Genomic DNA, 24,969 nt, shown 5'->3' with positions numbered 1-24,969 from the left:
ATGTTGCTGATCCTTTTCTCCATCTCCCTGTGTTTTTCCTGGGTCTCTCCCGGTAAGTACAGAATTCAGCTTTCCATTCTCTCTCTCTCTCTCTCTCTCTGTGTCTGGGGTGAATGTGAATCTCTTGGGGAGAGTTTGAAATGGGGGATATTTGATCAGCCGCCTGTTATACACATTGAAGGCAGCACAGTCTGGAAGACTCTGATGGGATTTGTGTCCAGGTTCGTAATCTAAAAGCTTCTTAACAGTGCAAGGTTTGTGAAAGTTTGCAGCTCAGGTTGAGGTTTAGGGTGTAGGTTTGCTCACTGAGCTGGAGGTTTGATATCCTGACGTTTCATTACCTGGCTCGGTAACATCATCAGTGGCGACCTCCAAGTGAAGCGAAGCTGTTGTCTCCTGCTTTCTATTTATATGTTTGTCCTGGATGGGGTTCCTGGGATTTGTGGTGATGCAGTAAACTAGGTTGGAAGAGAGACAGGTGAATCTCTGTCTCACCTGGAAGGACGGTTTGTGGCCCTGGATTGAGGTGAGGGGTGTGTTGAGCAGGTTTTGCATTTCTTCTGGTTGCACAGGGAGGTATCTGAGGGTTCGGGGGGGTTTGGTGGGGAGAGTGGTGCAAAGCAAGGAGTGTCGGAGGGAATGGTCCTTGTGGAAAACAGAGAGGGTTGGGGAGGGGAAGATGTTCTTTGGGAAGGGGAAGATGTTCTTGGTGGTGGGGTCTAGTTGGAGTTGGCAGAAGTGTTTAAGGGTGATGTGCTGGATGTGGAGACTGGTGGGATGGTAGGTGAGGACAGGGGGGACCACCCCCTTTATCTGCAGCTCCCCCCATACCCACCCCAAGTCCTGAAGAAGGGTTGTCTCCAAAATGATGAGTTCTCCACCTCCTGATGCTACCTGGCTTGCTGTGTTCTTCCAGCCTCCTGCCTCTCTAGTTTGGATTCCCAGCACCTGTAGTTTTTTTGTCTGTCAATAATAAAATGTGAGCTGTGGTGTGGATGGCCCTCAGTTTGAAATGTGTAAAAACAGTGTATTTTTATTGTGATTTTTAATATTGTGGACTGAAATGGGAAAGCCCTGTTTTCCAGCAGGGATTTACAAGGATGGCTGCATGTTTTGGAAGTAAGGAATTCGATACCTTTTGTGAACTCTGTTTGTGTAGCTGTTGGTTTCAGCTGAAATATCTCCACCAAGGCTGGGATCCTGTCACCAAGTCACATGTTCATAAGATCTAGGAGCAGAATTAGGCCATTCGGCCCATCAAGTCTGCTCTGCCATTCCATCATGGCTGTTCTGCTCCTCACCCCCATTTTCCTGCCTTCTCCCCATATCCCTTCACCCCACTACCAATTAAACATCTGTCTCACTCTTCCTTAAATTTACTCACTGTCCCAGCATACACCGCACTTTGGGGGAATGAATCCCACCGATTCACAACCCTTTGGGAGAAGGAGCTTCGCCCCAACTCAGTTTGAAATTTGCTCCCTCTCATCCTACAACCTCCCGTCCGAGGATGCCCCACAAGGGGAAGCATCCATTCCCCATCCATTTTATCCATGACTTTTATCATCCTGACAACCTCAATTTGATCTCCCCTCATTTTTCGAAACTCCAGACAGTATCGGCCTACATTGGTCAATCTCTCTTCATGTGACAAACCCCTTATCTCTGGGGTCAATCTCACGAACCCTCTTGGGAACTGCCTCCAATGCCATTACATCTTTCCTCAAATAAGGGGACCAAAACTGTGCACAATACTCCAGGTGCGGTCTCACCAATGCCTTGTATAGCTGCAACAATACGGCCTTCCCTTTATATTCTATTCCCTGAGTTAGGAAAGACAACATTCCATTCACTTGCTTTACTATCTGCTGGACCTGCATGCAGCTTTCTGTACCTCATGAATGAGGACACCCACCTCCCTCTGTACCTCAGCATCACAAGTCTCTGCCCATGTAGATAAAAGGTCACCTTCCCATTGCTCGACCCCAATGCATGACCTCACACGTATCCGGGTTATACTCCATCTGCCACATTTTGGCTGACTCCCCTACCCTATCTGTTGTAAGGTTCCTGTTTCCTCATTGCAATTTACCATCCTGCCTATTTTTGGCAACCTTCCCTATATCCAAGTCGTGAACGTAGATTGTCAATAACTGGGGCCCAAGGACCAAACCCTGTGGCACTTCACTCGTAACCTTTTACCATCCGGAAAAAAACCCTATTTATCCCGACTCTCTGTCTTCTGTCCATTAGCCAGTCATCTGCCCAAGATAATAAATTACCCATAATCCCATATTATCCTTTTGTGCGGCACCTCATCAAATACCTGCCAAAAGTCCAGATACATTACACCTAAAGGATCCCCATTATCTACTTTGCTTCTCACATCTTCAAAGCCATCTAGCAAATTAGTCAAACATGATTTGCCCTTCATAAACCCATACTGACTCTGATGGACCGCATTCTGACTTGCCACCTGACCTGATATTGCTTCCTTGATAATTGATTCCATCAACAGATATTAAACTAACTGGTCTATAATTTTTGAATAAGATTAGTATTTTTCCAATCCATGGGAGCTTTTCCCGTGTCGAGGGAATTTTGGAATATTGTAATGAATGGATCCATTATCTCCACCATCACTTCCTTTAATTCCATCGGCTCTTGGCCATCTGGACCGGGGGACTTGTCTGCCCTCAATCCTAATAGTTTGCTGAGTACCTTTTCCTGATCAATGCTGATTGTTTTACGTTCTCCCCTTTCTATTGCCTCTGACTCGAACCAATAAGAATGGTCCTTCACTGTGAAAACTGGGGCAAAGCATTGCTTTGGCATCTCTGCCATTTCAGTTGTCCCCACGATGAACTCTCCAGTTTCACCTTCCAAGGGACCAACATTCACATCAGCGACTCTCTTCCCTTTTGTATACTTATAGAAACCTTTGCTCTCCTTTTTTGATATTTTGTGCCAATTTTCTTTCTTCACTTACCTTAGCTCCTGTTATTAATTTTTTGGTATCCCTTTGCTTATGTTTGATAGTTTCCCAAGCTTCCAACCTGCTACTGGTTTTTGCAATATGGTAGACCTTCATTTTTGACTTTATATTGTCCTTGACCTCCTTTTTTAGCTTTGGAAGGTTTTGACCTTCTACCCCCTGCCCTCCCCCCACCAACCCCCCAACGCCTTACCACCTTTCTTACTCACTGGGATATATTTTAGTTGTGAGGAATTTTACTAGCCCCTTAAACAACTGCCACTGCTCATCCACTCTCTTATCTTTTACCCTTCCTGCCCAATTTACTCGAGCCAAATCTATTCCCATGCCTCTCTCATTTCCTATGTTTAATTCCAGAACATTGGTGTGGGACTCCACTTTCTCCCCCCAAACTGGAGTCACCCTTTATTTACAGGTACATAGCACATGACAGTGACTCAGCTAGCACGGAGCCAGCTCCTCGAGTGGACAGAACCCCTGACCCTCCTGTTTCATTTTTTTTTTCCCTGCGGCGCCCACCTCCCCCTGAACAACTCCAGGGAAGAGGGGCAGGCAACACTCCTGTTTATTATTTTTTTTTTCTTTTCTCTTTTTTATTTAACCCCCACATTACCACCTAAGTGCGGTAGTGCTTATTTTATCCCCAGCACCCATGGTGTGTGTGTGTGCAGGGGTGAGACACAGTGAAAGACACAAAGTGCATGAATCTTTATTCAATTTCCCCCACCAGGAAGATAGGAAAACACCCGGGTGGCCAGTGACAAACACTGCCCTTCCCTCCTGTTTATTTTTTTTTAATTTTAACCCCCACACTACCACCTAAGTGCGGTAGTGCTTATTTTATCCCCAGCACCCATGGTGTGTGTGTGCAGGTGTGAGACACAGTGAAAGACACAAAGTGCACGAATCTTTATTCAATTTCCACCACCAGGAAGATAGGAAAACACCCGGGTGGCCAGTGACAAACACTGCCCTTCCCTCCTGTTTATTTTTTTTTCTTTTTTTTTCTTTTTTTTTCTTTTTTTTTCTTTTTTTTTAATAAGGGGAGGGCAGGGATTAAATTAAAATAAAGTTGGAGGGGGAAATAATGCACTCCAACACTCCTGTCTATATATTTTTTTTTACTGGCTCCCTTTCTTTATTTTTTTTTTCTTTTTCTTTTTTTTTTAACCCCCACACTACCACCTAAGTGCGGTAGTGCTTATTTTATCCCCAGCACCCATGGTGTGTGTGTGCAGGTGTGAGACACAGTGAAAGACACAAAGTGCACGAATCTTTATTCAATTTCCACCACCAGGAAGATAGGAAAACACCCGGGTGGCCAGTGACAAACACTGCCCTTCCCTCCTGTTTATTTTTTTTTTCTTTTTTTTTTCTTTTTTTTTAAGGAGAGTCCTTGCACAAACACCCAAGTGGCCTGTGACCAGCAGTGCCTTTCCCATCAAAGGGCAGTGCTGTGTGAATCCCTATTTATATTTTTTTTTTCTTTTTCTTTTTTTTTCTTCTTTTTTTTTCCTAAGTGCGGTAGTGCTTATTTTTTCCCCCAGCACCCATGGTGTGTGTGTGCAGGTGTGAGACACAGTGAAAGACACAAAGTGCACCAATCTTTTATTCAATTTCCACCACCAGGAAGATAGGAAAACACCCGGGTGGCCAGTGACAAACACTGCCCTTCCCTCCTGTTTATTTATTTATTTTTTTCTTTCGGCAGTTTTTCTTTTATTTTTTATTTTTTTTTTCTTTTCTTTTTTTCTTTTTTTTTGCAGTGCTGTGTGATCAAAAGGAGTGAAGGGGAGGGTAGGGATTAAATCAAAATAGAGTTGGAATGTCACCCCTTTTATTTATTTTTTTTTTTTTTTTCTTAGTGACAAGCACTGCCCTTCACATCAAACCACTTCTCTTTTTTTTCTTTTTTTTTCTCTTTAATTTCTTAGCCAGTTTGTTTTTTTTTCTTTTTTTTCCTATTTTGTTTTTTATTTAACCCCCTCACTACCACCTAAGTGCAGTAGTGCTTATTTTATCCCCAGCACCCATGGTGTGTGTGTGCAGGTGTGAGACACAGTGAAAGACACAAAGTGCACCAATCTTTTATTCAATTTCCACCACCAGGAAGATAGGAAAACACCCGGGTGGCCAGTGACAAACACTGCCCTTCCCTCCTGTTTATATCTGTCAGCTGGGGCTTCCTGATTGGATGAGGTTAACAGCCACAATCAGGGAACTTATATTCGATGAGGTAAACCTGAATGATATCATACGGATCAGTACACCAGTAAACTGGGGCTGAGGGGTGGTTTAAAGTGAAGCTGATTGGTTTGTGGCCTCATGGCCAGTTGTAATGACAGGGCTCCTCTGCCCGCCAACAGCAAGGTGATTGGTTGTCAGGGAACTGAACAGCTCAGGGCTGACAGCAAAATTGTATTGAATTTATTGTCATGTGTACTGAGGAACAGTGGAAAGCTTTGTCTTGTGAGCAATACAGGCAGATCACAGAGTTAAGTAGCATAGATAAGCAAATAATAATTAAAACAGCAGCAAAACAAAAACACAGGTACAGGCAAATGCTACGAGTTTGTGAGTCCATTCAGTATTCTAGCAACAGTCGGGTCGAAATGGTTTCAAAACCAGCTGGTGAATGAATTCAGGCTTCTGTACCTTCTCCCTGATGGCAGAGGGTATACAAAAACATTGCCAGGGTGGGATGGATCTTTGAGAATGCTGGTGGCCTTTCCTTGACAGTGGGCCTGGTAGATGGATTCTACAGATGGGAGGTTGACCTTTGTGATTGTCCGGGCCAAGTTCACCACTCTCTGTAACCGTCTCCGATCTTGAATGGTACAGTTGCCATACCAGGTAGTGATACATCCAGACATAATGCTCTCGATGGCGCACCTATAAAAGTTGGCAGAGCGTCATGCCAAATTCCCTCAGCTGCCTGAGGAAGAAGAGACGTTGTTGGGCCTTTGTAACCAGTGCATCCATGTGAAGAGTCCAAGGAAGCTTGTTGTGGATGACCACTCCCAGGAGCTTGACACTCTCCACTCGTTCCACCTCTGTGCAGGGGGGCAGGAGTAACATCCCACCGAAAGTCAATAATGAGTTCCTTGGTTTTGCTGGCATTGAGAGCTTGGTTATTCTCAGTGCACCATTTTTCCAGGTTTTTCATCTGTAGTCTGTATCGTCGCTATCTGAGATTCGACCGACTGTGGTGGTGTCATCAGCGAACTTGTAAATGACATTAGTCTGGTATTTGGTGACGCAGTCATGGGTATACAGTGAGTAGTGTAGGGGACTGAGTACGCACCCCTGGGGGGCTCCAGAATTAAGTGTTAGTGAGGATGAAATATTGTCCCCAATCTTCACTGATTATAGCCTGTGGGTCAGGAAACAGGTCAGTTTCAGAGAGTGGGGCTCAGTCTGAGATCACAAAGTTTAGTCATCAGTCTTGAGGGGATAATAGTGTTTGAATTTTTTTTAAAAATTACATCCTCAAGTGCATTTTAACAAATGGCCCAGATAAGGTATTGAAGGTGTAAACTCCCTGTGTGAGAATGTCTGTGCCACAATGGTCAGAATGATTCAAATCTAAAAACGGATTTACAGACTCTTACATGGATTCATGCAGTTTTTGAGCAAAATACAATGTAATTCTGCAAGTACAAATTTACCCACAAACTTATATGTGTATGTGTACATGTGGGTGTGCGTGTGTGTATGTTATGTGTGTGTAGGAGTGTCTGTGTGTGCCCGTGTGTGTGTGTCTGCCTGTCTGTGTGTGTGTGTGTTAGGTGTGTGTAGGAGTGTTCGTGTGTGTCCGTCTGTGTGTGTGTGTGTGTGTATGTTATGTGTGTGTAGGAGTGTCTGTGTGTGTCCGTCTGTGTGTGTCCGTCTGTGTGTGTGTGTGTGTGTGTGTATGTGTATGTAGGAATGTCTGTGTGTGTCCGTCTGTGTGTGCGTGTGTGTATGTGTGTGTATGTGTGTGTAGGAGTATCTGTGTGTGTCCGTCTGTGTGTGAGACATAACAAACAATCCAGGTCTTTTTCAACATATGGTTTCAGTTATATCACACTGTAAACTTTTGCTGTCTATTCTGTGTCCTACAATCTTATTCTCCACAATCATCTGATGAAGAAGCAGCTCTCCGAAAATTAGTGCTTCCAAATAAACCGATTGGACTGGAACCTGGTGTTGTGTGATTTTTAACTTTGTCCACCCCAGTCCAACACCAGTGCCTCCCAATTAATGAAGCAATCCCCAGTTCGAATACCGAATGAAATGATGTGGCACAGCTCCTGTTTAAATGACAGGGATAAATGAAGCGAAATTGGACATTTTTAACATCCAATGGCAGAACTAGGAAATATCAACCAAATCATTGAGCAAACTTCCTCGTCTCTTGCTTTCTCCCAACAATCTCTCTCTCTTCCTTCCCGCTGTTCTCTCTCTCTCTCTTTCCCCTCCCCAGTGTCTCTCTCTCTCTCTTTCTTTCTGTTCCTCCTGAGTCTCTCCACCTCCTCCCAGCTCTTATCCCCTCCCTACCCTCAGCCTCTTTCCCATCCCCTCCCCAATCTTTTATCCAACCTTCCCCAGAGTCTCATTTCCCTCCCTGGTCTCAACCCCTACCCCCCGCTCCCCATCCCAGTTTCTTTCTGTCCTGTGTAATCTCTCTCTCTCCCCCTCCTTCACAGTCTTTATCCCCTCATCAGTCCCTTTGCTCCTCCCAATCCCTTTCCCTCCCCTGCAATATCTTTGCCTTCTACGCCTGTCTCTCGCCCTTCTCGATCTGTAACCCCACCCATTCTATTCCTCCAGGTCCCAGTCTCTTTTGTCCTCATCCCAATGCTCTCTCTTCACCTCTGACCTTCCTTATCTCATTTCCAAACCCTCCACATTCTCTCCTCACTCCTCAGTGTCCCTCCTCCATGCTGTACAGTCTCTCTTCCTTATTTCCCAGTTCCTTCCCAGTGTCTCTCTCTCCCCCATCCCCAGTATTTATTTTCCAATGCTAGTCTCCATCCCACCCCAATCACTGTCCCTCCCCTGTCTCTGTCCCTCCCCTGTCTCTGTCCCTCCCCAGTCTCTGTCCCTCCCCTGTCTCCATCCCTCCCCAGTCTGGCTCTCTTTATCCCCCAAGTCTCTCTTCCTCCCCCCCACCAGCCACATTCTGTCTTGTTTGCTAGTTCCTCTCCCTCCCAGTTTCCCTTCCAGTGCTTGTTCTGCAGTTTGATAACCAGCTTCTCGAACTGTTTATATTACAGAGACTAACTCACGAACTATAAAATATACAATTGTCTCAGGAGAACAAGATTTCCCTGAAGTCACTGTTGTTGCGATGGTCAACGGAATACAAACAGGTTACTTTGACAGTGATACCCGTCGCTGTGTCCCCAGGCAGCAGTTCCTGGCTGATTCACTCAGTGTGAAATTCTGGGACGATGCTACAGATCAGGCGATCACACACACCAGGCTGGCAAAGGGGAATCTGAAATCGATCATGAAAAGGACAAACCAGACTTCAGGTAAAATCTCACCGTCAATTGTCCACATTATCCCCTGGGTCATTCCACTCAGTCCATCTCCCAGCACTGACCGCTGGGTCTGTCCACTCAGTCCATCCCCCAGCACTGACCCCTGGGTCTGTCCACTCAGTCCATCCCCCAGCACTGACCCCTGGGTCACCCCACTCAGTCCATCCCCCAGCACTGACCCCTGGGTCACCCCACTCAGTCCATCCCCCAGCACTGACCCCTGGGTCACCCCACTCAGTCCATCCCCCAGCACTGACCCCTGGATCTGTCCACTCAGTCCATCCCCCAGTACTGACCCCTGGGTCACCCCACTCAGTCCATCTCCCAGCACTGACCCCTGGGTCACCCCACTCAGTCCATCCCCCAGCACTGACCCCTGGGTCACCACACTCAGTCCATCCCCCAGCACTGACCCCTGGGTCACCCCACTCAGTCCATCCCCCAGCACTGACCCCTGGGTCACCCCACTCAGTCCATCCCCCAGCACTGACCCCTGGGTCACTCCACTCAGTCCATCCCCCAGCACTGACCCCTGGGTCACCCCACTCAGTCCATCCCCAGCACTGACCTTGGAATGTAAAGTGAATTGAGGACTGTCAACTCATTCTGCAACTTTAACTTGAGATTGGAACCCTTTCCCCTCTGATCAGACTGTGACCCTCATCCCCTATTTCCATCTGATATTTGATCCCCTTTCCCTCTGATCACACAGTGTGTGATTATCTATTATTTATTGATGATTGATCCCTGTCTGGTCACTGACAGGAATTCACACTCTCCAATGGATACATTCTGTTGAGGTCAGTGAAGATGGCTCTGTGAAGAGATCGATGAGATTTGGATTTGATGGAAAGGACCACATTAGTTTAGAGCCAGACAGAATGAGATGGGTTGCCGCAAATCACTTTGCAGTGATCAATAAAGAGAAATGGAATTCAGATCAATCCTGGAACTACTATTGGGAATCATATCTGCAAAAAACATCTGTTGAACATTTAAACAGATATCTGGAAGTTGGAAAGGATTATTTCACAAGGAAAGGTATGTATTTCAGTTCTGTTCCATGTTCTGATCTAACCTCACTGATCTATGAAACCGTTCTCCCATTCCATTCAGTGTCTGTCTATTGTTTGTGTTTTTACCCTTTCCCATCACAGTTCAGCCTGAAGTGTTCATCTCCAGGAGGGAGCCCAATGGTCAGGACAAGCCGCTCACTCTCTCCTGCCTGGTCACTGGGTTTTATCCTGTAGACATCGAGGTGACCTGGCTAAGGAATGGAGAGGTCATGTCTGAGACCCAATCCTCGGGGATACGACCAAACCACAATGGGACCCATCAGATCCAGAAAGAGATTGAGATCAATGCTGGGGATGAGGATCAATACTCCTGTCACATTGACCACAGCAGCCTGACAGAGGCCCAGCTCAATCAGTGGGGTAAGGGACTGGTGTGTGTGTGTGTGTGTGTGTGTGTGTCTGTGTGTCTGTATGTGCGTGCATCCTGTCTTTTCCACCACTCATTGAGATATCTCTGATCTGTCCCTCATTCCCTTTACCCATTCCTGCTCCATGTCTTTTGCTGCACTTCCCCAACAAAACCCTCCTGACCTCAGGTTGGAAATATTCAATTGATCCTCAGTGCTCACAGCATTTTGGTTTGAAAACTCCAGATTTCCATTAGTGAATTTCTGAGGTAGTGCTTCTTGATTTCCCTCCTAAATGGTTTCAGTCTAATTTGAAGGTGGTTCTCCCTTGTCCCAGGTTCCAGCACCAGATTATTCCTGTCGTGATTGTACCAAGGTCAGCCAGCTGCACCGTGTCAATAGGAGGCCTCTGATTGGGCCGTTAACCTGATCCAATCAGGGAGTCATGACTGACATTAAAAAAAGGGTGAGTGTCAGAGGTATTGAGGGTCTGGCAGCTGAATCTGAATGAGGTACTACTAACGTCAAGGACGGGTCATGTGTAAATAATGAGTGGCTTGGTGAGTGAATGCTAGCTTCTGTAGGGTTATTTCAGGGGCAATGGGGGTAAAGCATGATCGTGAAGAAACTTGCTCACAACAGGCACCTTTCAGTCAGGGAAGCATTTGTTTGGGAAACTTGACTCGTCAATCCTGCGATCAAGGACTGGGCCCAGTTTGTGAAAATAATGCGGCACATTGTCTGGGCAAACGACATTGTGGCAGACGAAAAGCAACAAGTAATTCTCCTGACAGCCTGTGGAGCTGCAGCTTATTCTGTTATTAGGATCCTAGCTTTTCCTGAGGCACGAGATACTAAAACCTTTCAAGAATTAATGGAGATAATTCAGGATTATTATGAGCAAAAGTTTCCTCTAATTCTGGGACACAATTGTTTTTATTTGGCAATTCAAGAACCAGGGGAATCCACATTGGGATTCCTGACTTGGTTAAGAAGACTGACAGAAGCACATGAATTTGGCTGAACCTTTAATGAGATGCATAGAGAATTATATGTGGAATTACTGATGTAACTATGATGTTATTAATGATGTCACTATGTTGCAATTAATTATGTAACTACGCAAAAACACCGACTGGCTGAATCCCAACAGGACTTCAAGCAGGCTTTATCTTTGGAAAATGCAGCAAGTGGAGCTCATGAGTTGCAGGGCATTCCAATGGAAGTGGATCCCTCGACAATCCAACTTAACTTGGGGAACACCGCCTAAGTGCAGGCAATTATATAGCCTCACTCAAGACATATCAATCAGAGGGACTTGAGGTTGGCTCACAGCAAAACCCCAAACCAAGCCCTGGCAAATGGTTAGAATTTTCTTCAAGATCGTGGCCATCAAGTCATTGTGGTTTCTGTTGGTACATGGAATTGAGACAGCAAAAGAGCCCGACTGGGCTTAAAGTGAGTGAGATAACTTATAGGCCAGTATCCTGGAGGGTAACCTGAAAAATCCACCTATATCTGGTTTGGAACAGTTAAATTGCTTCTTAACATCAAAATCAGAACCAACCAATTTAAATGTCTGGTTAACTGGTCATTCTGTTCTGATGGAGGGCGATCCGAGTGCAGCTGGATCAGTGATCACAGAACCAATCTTTAACAAGATTCACTCTGAATTCCAACCCTTAACTTTGCACAAGATCTTGGCCAGACTGAGAACCTAAACTGAGGAAGCTTCAGAGAATAGGGGTACAACTTCAGTTCCGCTCTTTCACGGAAGGCAGCTGGTTCAGTGACCAGTGATTGTGCTAAAAGCTTCAAATCCAAGCTTAATGGGGAGAAATCAGTTGTGAGAGATTCACCCCGAATGGCTCAATATGTTTCAATTAGAAAATGGCTGCTTGAGTGAAATTCAATTTAATTACCTGTAGGTCATCCAGGAAGATCTCGGGGTTATCAGAGGAGCCAGGCCACCTGGCATGTTGACCAGGAATCAATCCCATGATGCTGTAAGGCCTGCCCAGTGCCATTGGCCTTACAGGCAAAAGTCAAGGCAGAAATTAAAAGGCTGGAAAGTGAAGGAATTATCAAACCAGTCCAGTTTGTGGAATAGGCAGCAGTGATTGGAATGGTACTGAAGCCCACTGGGTCGGTTTGCCTTGGTGGGGATTTTAAACAAAGTGTAAACTGCTTTTGACAGCAGAATAGATAACCAGTCCGTCAGGATTTGTGCACAACGTTGGTGCAGGATGGGAGTTCTCCTTCACAAAGCTGGACATGAGCCACGCTTTCTTGCAATTGTGATTAGACCAGGTTCCCAGACATATGCTCCAATTAATATCCATCAGGGATTGAACCAAGATACAAGACTGCCATTTGAGGTATTGTCAGCCTGTTTGATCTTTCAGTGGACAACAGAGAACATCTTGCATGGTCTACCCCAGGTCGCCATTTACTTCGATGGTAAATTAGCCAATAACAGGGAAAACTAATAAGGAGCAGTCAGAGAACTGGATATAGTCCGAAGGTGGTTTTCCAAGGGAGGCATTTGCCTAAGAAGGGAAAAATGTGTATCCCAAATGATCTACTGGGATACAGATTCGAAAACTCTGGGTTACACCTGTTGGAAGATAAAGTGAGGGAGATCAAAGGTGCTCTGGTTCCTACGTCTGTCCAGGAACTTACGTCATAGCTTGGGCTGGTAAATTATTTTGGAAAGTTTGTACATAACCTGGCCTCCATCCTGGCAACGTAACATCAACTCGTGACAGAAAGGATCAGCCTGGGAAATGGTTGCAAACATAAGACCGAGCTTTCAATGAAGGACCGATACAACTGTCATTCTCGAAGGATTGGCACTGTATGATCCCAAGAAAGATCTAGTATTGACATGTGATGTCTTCCCGCATAGCATTGGAGTTGTATTAGCTCATGGTGACTCAGTGGAGAGGAACATCCAAGAGCATATACATCCAGGACTTTGGCCAAAGCAGCACGTAACTACACCCAGATACAGAAGGAAGGATTGATGGTCATATTTGGAGTCAGGACATTCCACCAATACCTTTATGAATTAAAATTTGTGATAATCATGGACTACTTGGTGTGCTTAAAGAGGACAAGGCAGAACCACCCTGTAATTTTGGGCCAATCGCAAGCCAGAACACCACCTGGGAGGCTGAGTAGCGAATGTGGATGCATTGAACTGCCTACCATTAGCAAATACACCACTGGGTAGCACCCCCAATGGAAAAGTCTATAATGGTATTAAACTTTCTGGACAAGCTCCTAATCAGAGCTGACTATCAGGCTTTGGATACAGAAAGATCCAATCCCTTCAAAACGGAAATAACTTGTATTTATGAGGGAAACCAAAAGGCAGTTGATATCCATTGAATTGAAAAATTTTTGGACCCAGAGATACCCGCGCATTTCATTTTAGAGATCCCTGGAAGCAAGGGAACTTGGGAAAATAAATAGTGATGTCTTGAAAACAGTGCACATTACAGAAGAGGAGGTACTGAAGATTAAAATGTATAATGGTAGATAAATCCCCAGGACCTGATCAGGCATTACCCAGAATTCTGTGGGAAGCTAGGGAAGAGATTGCTGCATACCTAGCTCAGTTGTTTGAGTCATCAATAGCCAAGGGAGAGGTGCCAGAAGACGGGAGGGTAGCTAATGTGGTGCCACTATTTAAGAAAGGCTGTCATGAAAAGCTAGGGAACTATAAACCAATAAGCCATACGTTAATGGTGGGTACATAGTTGGAGGAGATTCTGAGGAATAGGACTTACATGCATTTGGAAAGCAAGGACTGATTAGGGATAGTCAACATAGCTTTGTGCATGGGAAATTGTGTCTCTGTAACTTGACTGAGTTTTTGAAGAGGTAACAAAGAAGATTGGTGAAGGTAGAGGGGTAGATGTTGTCCATGTGGACTTCAGCAAAGTGTTTGACCAAGTTTTGCATGTAGACTGGTTAGTCAGGTTAGATCACATAGGACCCAGAGGAAGCTAGCTAACTGAATATAAAACTTGGCTTCAAGGTGGGAAACAAAGGTTGGTCTAAGAGGGTTGCTTTTTGGACCGGAAGCCTGTGACCAGTGGTGTGCCACAAGGATCGGTGCTGGCTCCATTGCTTTTCATCATTTATATAAATCAGTTGCAGATATGGGCGGAAAAATGGTAGATGGAGTTTAATCCAGGTAATTGTGAGGTGCTGTGCTTTGGGACATCACACGTTAAGGAAAAGGATACAGTTAATGGCAGGACTCTGAACAGCATTGATAGACAGAAGAATCTTGAGGTTCAAGTCTATAGCTCCCTGAAAGTGACCACCCAAGTAGAGAGGGTGGTAAAGAAGGCGTATGGCATCTTGCCTTCATTGGTCAGGGTCGAAGAATGTGGCACTGAAAAAGTACAGTCAGTCAGGCAGCATCTGAGGTGCAGGAGAATCAACGTTTCGAGCGTAAGCTCTTCATCAGGAATGAGGCTTGTGGCCCAAGATAAATGGGAGGTGAGATTGGGTGAGGGGGAGGAAGCTGGGAATGCAATAGGTAGATGAAGGTGGGGGCAAAGATGATAGAGGAGGGTGGAGCGGATAGGTGGGAAGGAAGATGGACAGATAGGACAGTTCAAGAGGGTGGTGCTGAGTTGGAAGGTTGCTTCTGGGATTAAGGTGTGGGGAGGGAAAATGAGGAAACTGGTGAAATCCACAAAGATCCTCTGTGGTTGAAGATGAGGCGTTCTTCCTCCAGGCATCGGGTGGTTAGGGTTTTGTGGTGGAGGAGGCCCAGAGACTTGCATGACCTTGGCAGAGTGAGAGGGGGAGTTAAAGTGTTCCGCCACAGGGTGGTGGGGTTGTTTAGTGTGTGTGTGTGTGTCAGAGATGTTCTCTGAAATGCCCTAAACACGCACTATGGCTGGACACTTTAACTTCCTTGCAAACATAAGCCCGAGATTTCAATGAAGTCATGAAACAACTGTCATTGTCTAAGGATTGGCACTCTGTGATCCCAAGGAAGATCTAGTGTTGACATGCGATGTCTCCCCGCGCATTTCATTTTAGAGATCCCTGGTGGAGTTCAGCTAGAGTTTGGCAGCGGCCTTTACTCAGGATAATCACACTTTCTCTAACAAGTTCTAACAATATTCCATCCTCTGCCGTGAGCTGGTATCTCTGGGTCCAAAAATTTTTCAATTCAATGGATATCAACTGCCTTTTGGTTTCCCTCATAAATACATCCGAATATTCTTACAGATATGAGATCTCCTTACACATTTGGTTTTCAATTTCCTGCTGCCTACTGGGGGCTATAATTCAATCTCAACCAGGTGATCATCTCCTCCTTATTTCTCAGTTCCACCCATATAACTTCACTGGTCAATCTCCCAATATATGCCTCCCTAAGTACAGCTGTAATGTTATCCTGAACCAAAATCTTGTCCTCCTCTCTTGCCCTCCCCCTCTTTCTATCCTTCCTGCAGCATCTATACCTTGGAACATTGAGATACCAGTCCAGTCCATCTCTGAGCTATGTCTCTGTAATAGCGGTGATACCCTAGTCCCATGTTCCCAACCATGCCCTAAGTTCATCTGCCTTACCTGACAGACCCCTTACATTGAAGTAAATGCAGTTTATCATTCTGACCTTGGTCACTGCCAAGCTCTTGCCTGTTTTGACTATTTGAGCTGTTCCCCTTACCTGCTGTACCAGCCTCAGCCCTTTCTCTTTACTCACTGTTACTTTGATTTGAGCCATCCCCTTACTAGTTTAAAGCCTCTGCAGTCGCACGCTAAAGCCTCCCAGGTAGCACAAGTAACAGACCACAATTTACAAACCAGAAATTTTGTCATGTTTTTAAAATGGGATGAGATTCTTCAGGTAAGGACAGTTTCATACCACCCAACATTGAATGGCCTGGCAGAAAAAGCAGTCCAAACTTTAAAGGCTGGCTTGAAAAACAGCCTACCCTCTTGATAGTTACCAAGATATCATGGTTCTTATTTGATTATGGGATCACCCCACATGCAACAGCAGAGTTGGGACCAGCAGAGTTGCTAATGGGTAGAAGACTCTCCACCAGGTTGAATCTGACCTTCCCAGACCTGTGGGAGTCGGGTGTAATGGCCTCAGGAACACCAACGCTGGACACAAGTCTCCATCAAACAAGAGAAACTGTTTGATGCAGGGAATTAAGGATCAGACCAGACCCCTGCAAAATATTTTAAGAAGGCAGCCTGGAGCCTAACTTTATCTTATTTTAAAGGCAACTGTAAAGTGCTGTGTTCCAGATGCAATTCGATTGGTCACACTACACAGCTTTAGGCAAAACACACTTTATCGATCACTAGAGCTAAAATATAACTAAAGAAAGTGGAATTTAGAATACCATAAATCTCAGAAAAATTAACAAATCAATAGACACAGTACCGATTACTAATTAATGATTCAATGTAGTAACATCCCATAAACACATCCCTTGGCAAAGTTCAGAAAATAGATTTGTCTCACAGGTAACTGCAGCAAGCCAGAAGGAAAATCTTCAAGAGAAAGCTCAGAGAGAGGAGCAGCAAGGGGACATTTACTGTAATTCCAAGCCTGTTGAGACTCCAACAGTAACTGATGCTGAATCACAAAGCTAAAAAACTACAAACTACAAACTAGAAATCTAGGTCCGAGAGCTGGCCACACCCATCCAGGCTGCTTCTATTGTTCCTGCTTTAAAAAACCCAAGGCCTCATAAGCCAGTCACTTCACTGGCTTTCCAACCAGACAACTCGACACCTCTGCCTTACAACCTCTCTTTGAAAAGAAACAGGACAAAATAACCTCTCAAAGTCGCAGTATCATCACAGTAAGGGGAGGAGTTTTGGTGTAAGAATGATGGAAATGGCCCTATATGGGAAATAGGCATGCTCCATGTGAGATCAGGACCAGTGATGTGGAAAGGTCAGGCAGGTGCGATGGTCCTGAACCAGCGCAAGGTCCATTTGAAAGTTGTAAATTTGTAAACAATGCAGGAGCAAAACGTACACTGCCCCTTTGAGCAGTCAGAAAGGCTGCCAGAACCCATGGGTTCCCTATCTCTGTCAAGCATTGTTGAGAGTTTAGAATCTGAGATGGACATGACAGAAGGAGCCAACTCAATGCCTTTGCCACTGGAAGAAGAAAATAAAATCCTGCCAAGGCACTCCTGGCACAAGAGGCGAGCTCCTATGCATTCGATGCTGGCGTTATTATCTGCTGAACACGGTGGAAGCTGTCCCAGTGTTAAAACGCCCCAGGATGCTCTCCAAGGAAAATGGCTGGCCTATGTTCTCGGACTCAGAGGGGGAGGGAAGTTGTGATGTAACAAGGCTAGCCAGCAGGACCTCAGAGAACATGAGTTCCCTGATTGATCCAACCCCATTCAAGGAGCCCTGGCTGACAAATAAAAAGGGAAGTGTCAGAGATGATGAAACTCTGCTACCTGACTCTGAAAGAGTCAATCCTAAAGTCAAGGACTGTTCATATACAAATAAAAGGTGACTTGGTGAAGGATACCATCCTCTGTGCAGTTATGACATCGATCCCATCAATGAGATCTGGAGTGCAAAATTTATTGAACCAAGTCCATCAATTCCCAATGGGTGGGTTAAACTAAACTGTCCCCAACCAACACAGACCAAGGATGGATCCAGGAACAGAGATAATCCTGATATTATTCCAATGTGTTTCAGAAATCCCAGAAAACAGTGTGGTACGTTCCCATCTTCTACTTTTGATTGGATTAATCGCTGCAATGGCTACAATATTTGGAATAATCATCTGGAAAAGGCCCTGGAGAGGTAAGATTCAGAGAGAGGGGAATGTGGAACTGAGGGGACTGGGTGAGTCTCCAGTACTGGGAGTACAGGGCACTGTGGGGAATGGAACTGATTGAATTCCCACACACAGATACACACGTATAAACACGTCTTGTTCCCTGTTTGATCGTCCTTTGTGTGATTGGACCCGACCAGACACTTCACACACACTTACATCCTCACTGACTGAATGTCAATGGGATGGGAGAGATCTCCAGAATCTCCATAAGGTGTAAGGATGGAGGGGAGTGTGGGAATGAGGATTTCTGACACAATCTCCATTCCCTCACACTTGTTGTGTTCTCATTCTTTGAGAATGGATTATTCCCCATCCTAATGGACATTTATTTTGTTTCTGCAGGTTCACTGAGTGGGACATACACAACAGCTCCCAGTAAGTGACTGAGGGGACAGAGTGTTGGGAATGATGGGAGAGGGATTGAAAGGTGTAGAGTTACATTCTCCTGGATGGGACTCTCATTAGTTTCCTCACGGTTCAGTTCTTCATGACTCTCTTATCCTTCATGACCCTCTCATCCCTCTCTTCCCCAACTCCATACCCCCACAACCTCTCCTTCCAATCCTCACCCCCTATTTTCTCATTCCCTACTCCCTCTCCCTCCACTCCTTCACCCTTAATTCCTTCTGCACTGTGCTGTGTGAATGTGGTTAGTCAGTGCTGAGGGTGATTGAATCCTGGGTCCAATGAGTGAAAGAGAATATTTCTGAGTGTGTAACTTTATATTTCATTCCATTTCAAACATTCTTTTTTATTTTCTCAGCTTTGGATGTATCTATTCGAGCTTCTTCATAATTTCGTCAATGATATATCAATTTCTGTCGGTAGACTTATTTGGAAATTCTTCACTCCCCTCCTGACCCTGTCCCACCCTCCCAGACACTGTTAAACCCTGTCAGACTCATTTCACTCCCATCCTGACCATGTCCCACCCTCCCAGTCACTGTTAAACCCTGCCAGACTCATTTCACTCCCATCCTGACCCTGTCTCACTGACCTTTAAAACCTTGTCAGACTAATTTCAACTCTCTCCTGGCCCTGTCTCACTCTCCCAGATACCGTGACAACCTGCCAGTCCAATTTCACTCCCCTCCTGACTCACCCTCCCAGACACTGTTAAACCCTGTCAGACTAATTCCCCTCCCCTCCTGACCCTGTCCCACCCTCCCAGACACTGTTAAACCCTGTCAGACTAATTTCACTCCCCTCCCCATCCTGAAGAGATTGCCTTGTGTCTGTCCATTTCTGACCTTGTGGGTTTCCTGAGCTCCACTAAAGGTCATTCCCGGAGCTTCATTTAGGAATAATGGGATCCTCCTGTTCCAGTGTGAACATGGACATCACCGTCCATCCTTCCACATCACAGCAGACACACAGAATTACAGCTCATTGCTCACACCCAGTTGATTCAGGATTGAGATTGACTTTTCCTGAAAATGTGTTTCCACAGATTGAGCAGTGGATTCCAGATCCGCACGTTTGGATCCTGATTCTGCAAGTGAGACCTTCTCAAGTCGTGTTTCCATCCCGTCTCAGAAATGTGAGCAGTGTCACCGTCAGAGGGATCTTCATGGATGGTTCCTCCCTCACACTTTCTCATCCTCACTGTCTTCAGTGGGTCAGTGATTGACCTGAAATGTAGCAATGTCCTGAACTCCCTCTGAGCGAGTTTTTGTGTTGTCGGACGTGAATCATTTCTGCACTTTATGCAACGAAATTTTAACTTTTATGTTAAAGTCTGTATGAATTTTGTAACTGTCTTATTGTTATATTGATATCTCTCTCACTATTTAACTTCTACTCTTCCATTTTTATTCTCATCTATTTTATGCTGAACTGATCTATTTTGCACTTTACGTAAACAGCGTGATCAAATGTGAACTTTTATGTAAACTTCCTTTATTTTATTTGTTCACAATCATGTATTTATGGCAGCAAACATCTGTCATTATTTATCATCAACAATTAACTGCAGAGACTGATCATTGCAGTTGCCAATCAATAAATTATTGTTGATCATTGATTTGTCTGAATTCATTAATGATTTCACAGGAAAGGGTTAATTCATTCACTCTGCAGATTGTGGATTTTGGAATCAGCAGTGTTTGAGCTTCAGTTCAGTGTGAACTGGGAAAGGGTTATGACCATGCAACTCCCCAGGAAGCCTTCCCCAAACCAAGCAGGATGTACACAGTAAAAACCGACAGAACTGTACATGCTGTAAATCAGAGCTGAAAATGTGTTGCTGGAAAAGCGCAGCAGGTCAGGCAGCATCCAAGGAGCAGGAGAATCGACGTTTCGGGCATGAGCCCTTCCTCCATGATGTAAATCAGAAACAACAATGGAAATGGCTGGAAAAGCTCAGCAGGTCTGACAGCATCTGTGCAGAGAAATCAGAGTTACCATTTCAAGTCTGGTGACCCTTCCTCAGAACTGTTCTGATTTCTTTGATTTCTCTTCACAGATGCAGCCAGACCTGCTGAGCTTTTCCAGCAATCTCTGTTTTTGTTCAGGATGTACAAAGTGATGTTTATTTAATATGTGTGTTTCAGAGTTGGATGGTTGATAATGTCTGGGAGTGTTCATTCCCCGGGGGGTCACGAGTGTCCTTTTGGAAGGATCTGAATGAGTGTGAAGAGAGGGCCAGGCAGCTGCTGGGAGTCAGGAATACTTCACTGACTGGTGACCCAGCAGCTATTGGAGGGAGGAAAGGGCAGGCTCACCAGCTGAATGTTTCACCCGGGGCTTAGCACACAAGCTTCTGGGCTGGGACAGATGGAGAGGAACCTTTATTGTCAATGTTTCCTTCTGACAGATGCTGCCTTTGAACACACTGCCTGGAGGGGGAGGGGGGGAGGGGGGAGTCAGTGACAGCAGCTGAGGCTCTGTCTCGCTCCCCTCTGTGAACCGGGTCTCGGTGCCACCTCCAGGTCCCCTGTCCACTCCTCAGCTGCTGTCACAACCACCACTCCCCCACTAGACACACACACACACACTCACACACATAGAGACACACACACACACAGACACATACTCAGCAACACAGACACACACTCATACACCGAGAGACCATGGATCCAATGCTAACATCTGTCAGAAAAAAACATTGTCAACAAATACTCCCACCTCAGTGAGTGATGTTTGTGTCATGCAGTGGTTTTTCAGTTTTATTGGTGAAACTCTAAGAAAAACATAAGTGGTCGTGTGATGATGGCAAGTCAGTGTTTACAATATAAAATTTGCATTTCACAAATGATATCTCTTTTTATCTAAAATACGTTAAATGTGTCAACTATCATTTGCAGTTAAAACTTAATTACTAGAAACAGTTCACAAAAAAATTTCATCAACAAAACTGTTCCTTGCAGTCTGTCCCACTTTCCCCTGAAACCTTCCCACCTGGTGTGGGCACAAGTTGGTGATCTTGGTTGTTTGAGCAAAACCTGCTTCTTGTTCCTGCCCCAGTACCACTGGCCCTCCTCAGGAGTGAGCTTGTACATTGGTTCACAGTCTCATGACAAATTAGACAAGAACTTTCCTGTGTGGTTTATGTGACCAACACAACACTGCACACTTCTCACATCTGTTCATCCCCATGTCTTTGTTACAGCTCTCACCTTGTCAGGATCAGGGTGAAATCCTCTCACTGTCGAACATTTCCTGAGCACTCGACTTCAGTTTCCTTCACCTATTCCTTTTTCAGCTTCCACTTCATCTGTCAGGACCCCACCGCAGTCACATTACATTTTAATCAGAGTCTGTGCAATGGCTTCTTTCACTGTCTTTCCACATCTTTATATGAGAAGCTAATCCACAATAATATCCACTGTCAGAAGATCCCTGATGTTCTCATGCTGTCTGCTTTGATGCTGTTCTGGAACAATCATTGAAATCCTTTGGATCTATGCAACCTCTCAGATTTCCAGGTGTTTTTTCCCCATGGCCGCGATGCTGCAAATGCATTCTGTAGGAGTTGCCCCTTTCTTGATAACTCCCTTTTTTCCCCAGCTCGACTATCTTTCCTTTCAGGTTGGACAGGAGGGCAGCTGGATCTCTCCTCAGCAAATGCTGCACTGGTCTCACACTCTCATCCTCTTTGAGATGATATTCGTTGCCAATCTAAGCTTTAGACTTGCTTCAGCTGGGATGAATGGATTGTTACTCAATGTCTACGATCTGGATCTGCTGGTCTTTATTGTGACAATCACATTGGTTTCTCAGCTTCATTTGTCCTCTTGGGAAGAGTGATGTTTCATTAGATGGTCTCAAATTTACCTTTGATGGATTCATTTTCAGGTCATCAAATCGAGCCACTTCACACGTGTCTGTGAAGGTTATGATGTTGCATGAATCACTGGCGCCTGTCTGACAGTTCACATTCACCTGATGCCCTCCTTCTGCAGTCATCATTCTAACAAGAACAAACCATTTGTTACCTTGAGACCCAGTGATGCTGACAGGTTATATGGTTTAGACTGACCCGTTTAGAATCACCATCTGACATGTCTCCAGCAATAATCAGTTTGGGCCTGCTTTTCCTGTTTTGAGCTGAAGACTCGTGTTTAAATTGAATCAGATTCTTGCATGTAGACCACAAATTTCCCAACACTTGATGTCCTTCCTTTTCTTTGCTGTGTTGTCCTCTGCAACATTTACATCCTGTCCACTGGGCTTGATGTTTCTGCTGGCCCTTCAGCAAATACTTCTTCTTGTTTTTCCCATTATGCTGTTCTTGTTTACCGGGACAGAGTCTCAGCATAATGCAAAACCTTGTCTTTGTCCGTTAATCCTCTCCAGCTTTGATTGACAACCTCAGAGCTTCTGCACATGGCAATAGATTTCTCGAGCAAGGTTTTCCTCTCTCAGAAGTTGCGCTGTCATGGTGGGACCTCTCAAAAGACATTTGTATCTCCAACAAGATTAGCTTTCAGTTATCCAGACTCTGAGATCCCAGCCCGCTTCCTCAATGCCATCACCGGACTGATCCATATTCGTTGTCTCCTTCAGGGATCTGATGTCCAGCACATTTCCGTTCTGTATAATCAGTCATGGAGTGCTCAAAGAATAGCTTCAAGGCTTTCAAAATGTCTGATGTTTCTGTCCCCAGTGAGGTCTAGAATGTAGTCCAGCTTGTAGCTGTAGCTGGACCTGATGGGATGCATCCCAGCGTATTCAAGGAAGTAGCCAAAGAGAAAGTTGATGCATTGAATCTTCTGGAAATTATTCGATTCTGGAAAAATCCCAGAAGATTAGAAAACTGCCACTTTTATTTAAAAAAAAGAAACAAAAATGATATCTTTTGGCTGGTCAGTTTGATGCCTGTTATTGGGAAAATGAATCTAGAAATAAACAGCATGACCAAGCAGAATCAGCATCGCATTGTGAAGGGGAAATCCTGCCTGAAAAATAAATAGAAATCTTTGAGGAAGGAACAAGCAAGATAGATACAGCGGAAGCAGTGGGTGAAATTTTTGATAATGGCCCACATGAGGCTACTCAATAAGATAAGAGCCCATGATGGTGGAGGTAGTATATTAGTATTGATAGAGGATTAGCAAAGGAATTAAAGAGAGAGAGTTCCAATAAAGGCAGCGTTTTCACAATAGCAGCCTGTAACTACTGCCACAGGGGCCATAACTATTTACAAAAGATATTAATGACATGGAAGAGAAAAGTGAATGTAATACAATCTGGTTTGAGGATGATACAAAAAGATGTGGGATGGCAAGTGATGAAGATGACATGAAGTGTCTGCAGAGGGATATAAAGAGATTGACTGAATGGGCCAACACTTGGCAGATGGAATGTAATGTGGGAAAATGTAGGTTTTGTACTTTGTCAGGACAAACTCAGGGACTGAATATCATTCAAATGGAGAAAGCCACAGGAAAGAGGGATTTCAGGGTCTTCACCCCAGAATCACAAAAAGCTAGTGTTCAGGTTCAGCCGGAAGGCAAATGGAATGTTGGCCTTGATTTCAAAAGGATGGAGTGTAAAAGTAAGGAGGTTTTGTAAAAACTATAGATGGCACTGGTCAGACCTAGTGGGAAGACGGTGAACAGGTTTTGGTCCTTTATCTAAGGAAGGATATCCTGGTAGTGAGGACAGTCTGAAGAAGGTTCACTCAGCTGGTCTCAGATATGGAGGTTCAGTCTGATGGGGAGAGCTTGAGTAGATTAGCCTGCACTCATTGGAACATAGAAACATGAGAGGTGGCCTTTCCCCAGAGGAGGGGAGTCCAAAACTAGAGGATAGAGGTATAAGAGGGGAAAGATTTAAAGGGACCTGAGGGGCCAGTTTTTCACACAAGGGGTGGAGGGTATATGGAACCAGCTGCCAGAGGATGTGGTAGAGGTGAGTACAATTACAATATTCAAAAGACATTTGGACAGGTACATGGACAGGAAAGGTCGAGGGGAATACAGGACAAACACAGACAAATGGGATTAATCTAGTTTAGGGAACCTGGTGGTGGGCATGGACGAGTTGGGCTGAAGGGTCTGTTTCCATGCTGTATGTTTCTACAACTCTCTCTGACTCTAGGTCTTTTTAAAATTTTCTTATTTCAAAAATATACTTTATTCATAAAATATTTTGATAATCTGTACAATTGGTAATGCCATACATATGTAAACATTTTCCCGAAGGGTCTCAAGGACACTACGTGCTGACCACTTCCTGATGGACTTGTGGTCAAAGGTGTTTTTCTTCATAAACTTCTCCACGAAGGACAGGTGATACGGAACGGTCCAACTACTCGGAGCGTTCCGCGGCAGCGAGGCCAGGCCCATCCTTCGCAACACCGGGGACAGGGAGAACCTCAGTACGTAGTGACACTTGGTGTTTGCGTACCAGGGATCCACGCACAGCTTGATGCAGCCACACACAAAGGTGGCCATCAGGGTGAGGGTGGCATTGGGTGTATTTTTTCCCTCGTTGCCCAGATCTTTATACAGTGAATCCCTTCGGACCCGGTCCATCTTTGACCTCCATATAAACTGGAAGATGGCCCGGGTGACTGCAGCAGCACAGGTTCTGGGAATAGGCCAGACCTGTGCCACGTATAATAGCAATGACAGTGCCTCACACCTGATGACCAGGTTTTTTCCCGCAATGGAGAGCAACCGTAGCTTCCATCTGCCCAGTTTCTGCCTCA

The 24,969-nt window shown here is 45.1% G+C and overlaps 1 protein-coding gene across 1 annotated transcript; it reads left to right on the top strand.

Moving 5' to 3' along the window:
• LOC148140894 (class I histocompatibility antigen, F10 alpha chain-like) lies at positions 1 to 19,836 on the top strand. The gene is made up of 7 exons (XM_087979669.1): positions 1 to 52; positions 8,254 to 8,514; positions 9,289 to 9,564; positions 9,681 to 9,959; positions 17,669 to 17,776; positions 18,156 to 18,188; positions 19,264 to 19,836. The coding sequence occupies exons 1-7, from the start codon at positions 1 to 3 to the stop codon at positions 19,266 to 19,268; spliced, it is 1,014 nt and encodes a 337-aa protein (XP_087835795.1). The 3' UTR covers positions 19,269 to 19,836.
• The last annotated feature ends 5,133 nt before the right edge of the window (positions 19,837 to 24,969 follow it).

This window comes from Chiloscyllium plagiosum, unplaced genomic scaffold (genome assembly GCF_037043375.1).
Source record: "Chiloscyllium plagiosum isolate Xiang-an unplaced genomic scaffold, Cpla_swu_hap1 HiC_scaffold_35, whole genome shotgun sequence".
NCBI classification, from domain to species: domain Eukaryota; kingdom Metazoa; phylum Chordata; class Chondrichthyes; order Orectolobiformes; family Hemiscylliidae; genus Chiloscyllium; species Chiloscyllium plagiosum.
This window is presented reverse-complemented; position numbering and strand designations above follow the sequence as displayed.

Excerpts from the sequence above, each read along its gene's own strand:
- LOC148140894 (XM_087979669.1), top strand. The coding sequence starts at position 1 with ATGTTGCTGATCCTTTTCTCCATCTCCCTGTGTTTTTCCTGGGTCTCT. Across the intron at positions 8,515-9,288 it reads AAGGACAAACCAGACTTCAG|GAATTCACACTCTCCAATGG; the intron begins GTAAAATCTCAC and ends GGTCACTGACAG. Across the intron at positions 9,565-9,680 it reads GGATTATTTCACAAGGAAAG|TTCAGCCTGAAGTGTTCATC; the intron begins GTATGTATTTCA and ends TTCCCATCACAG.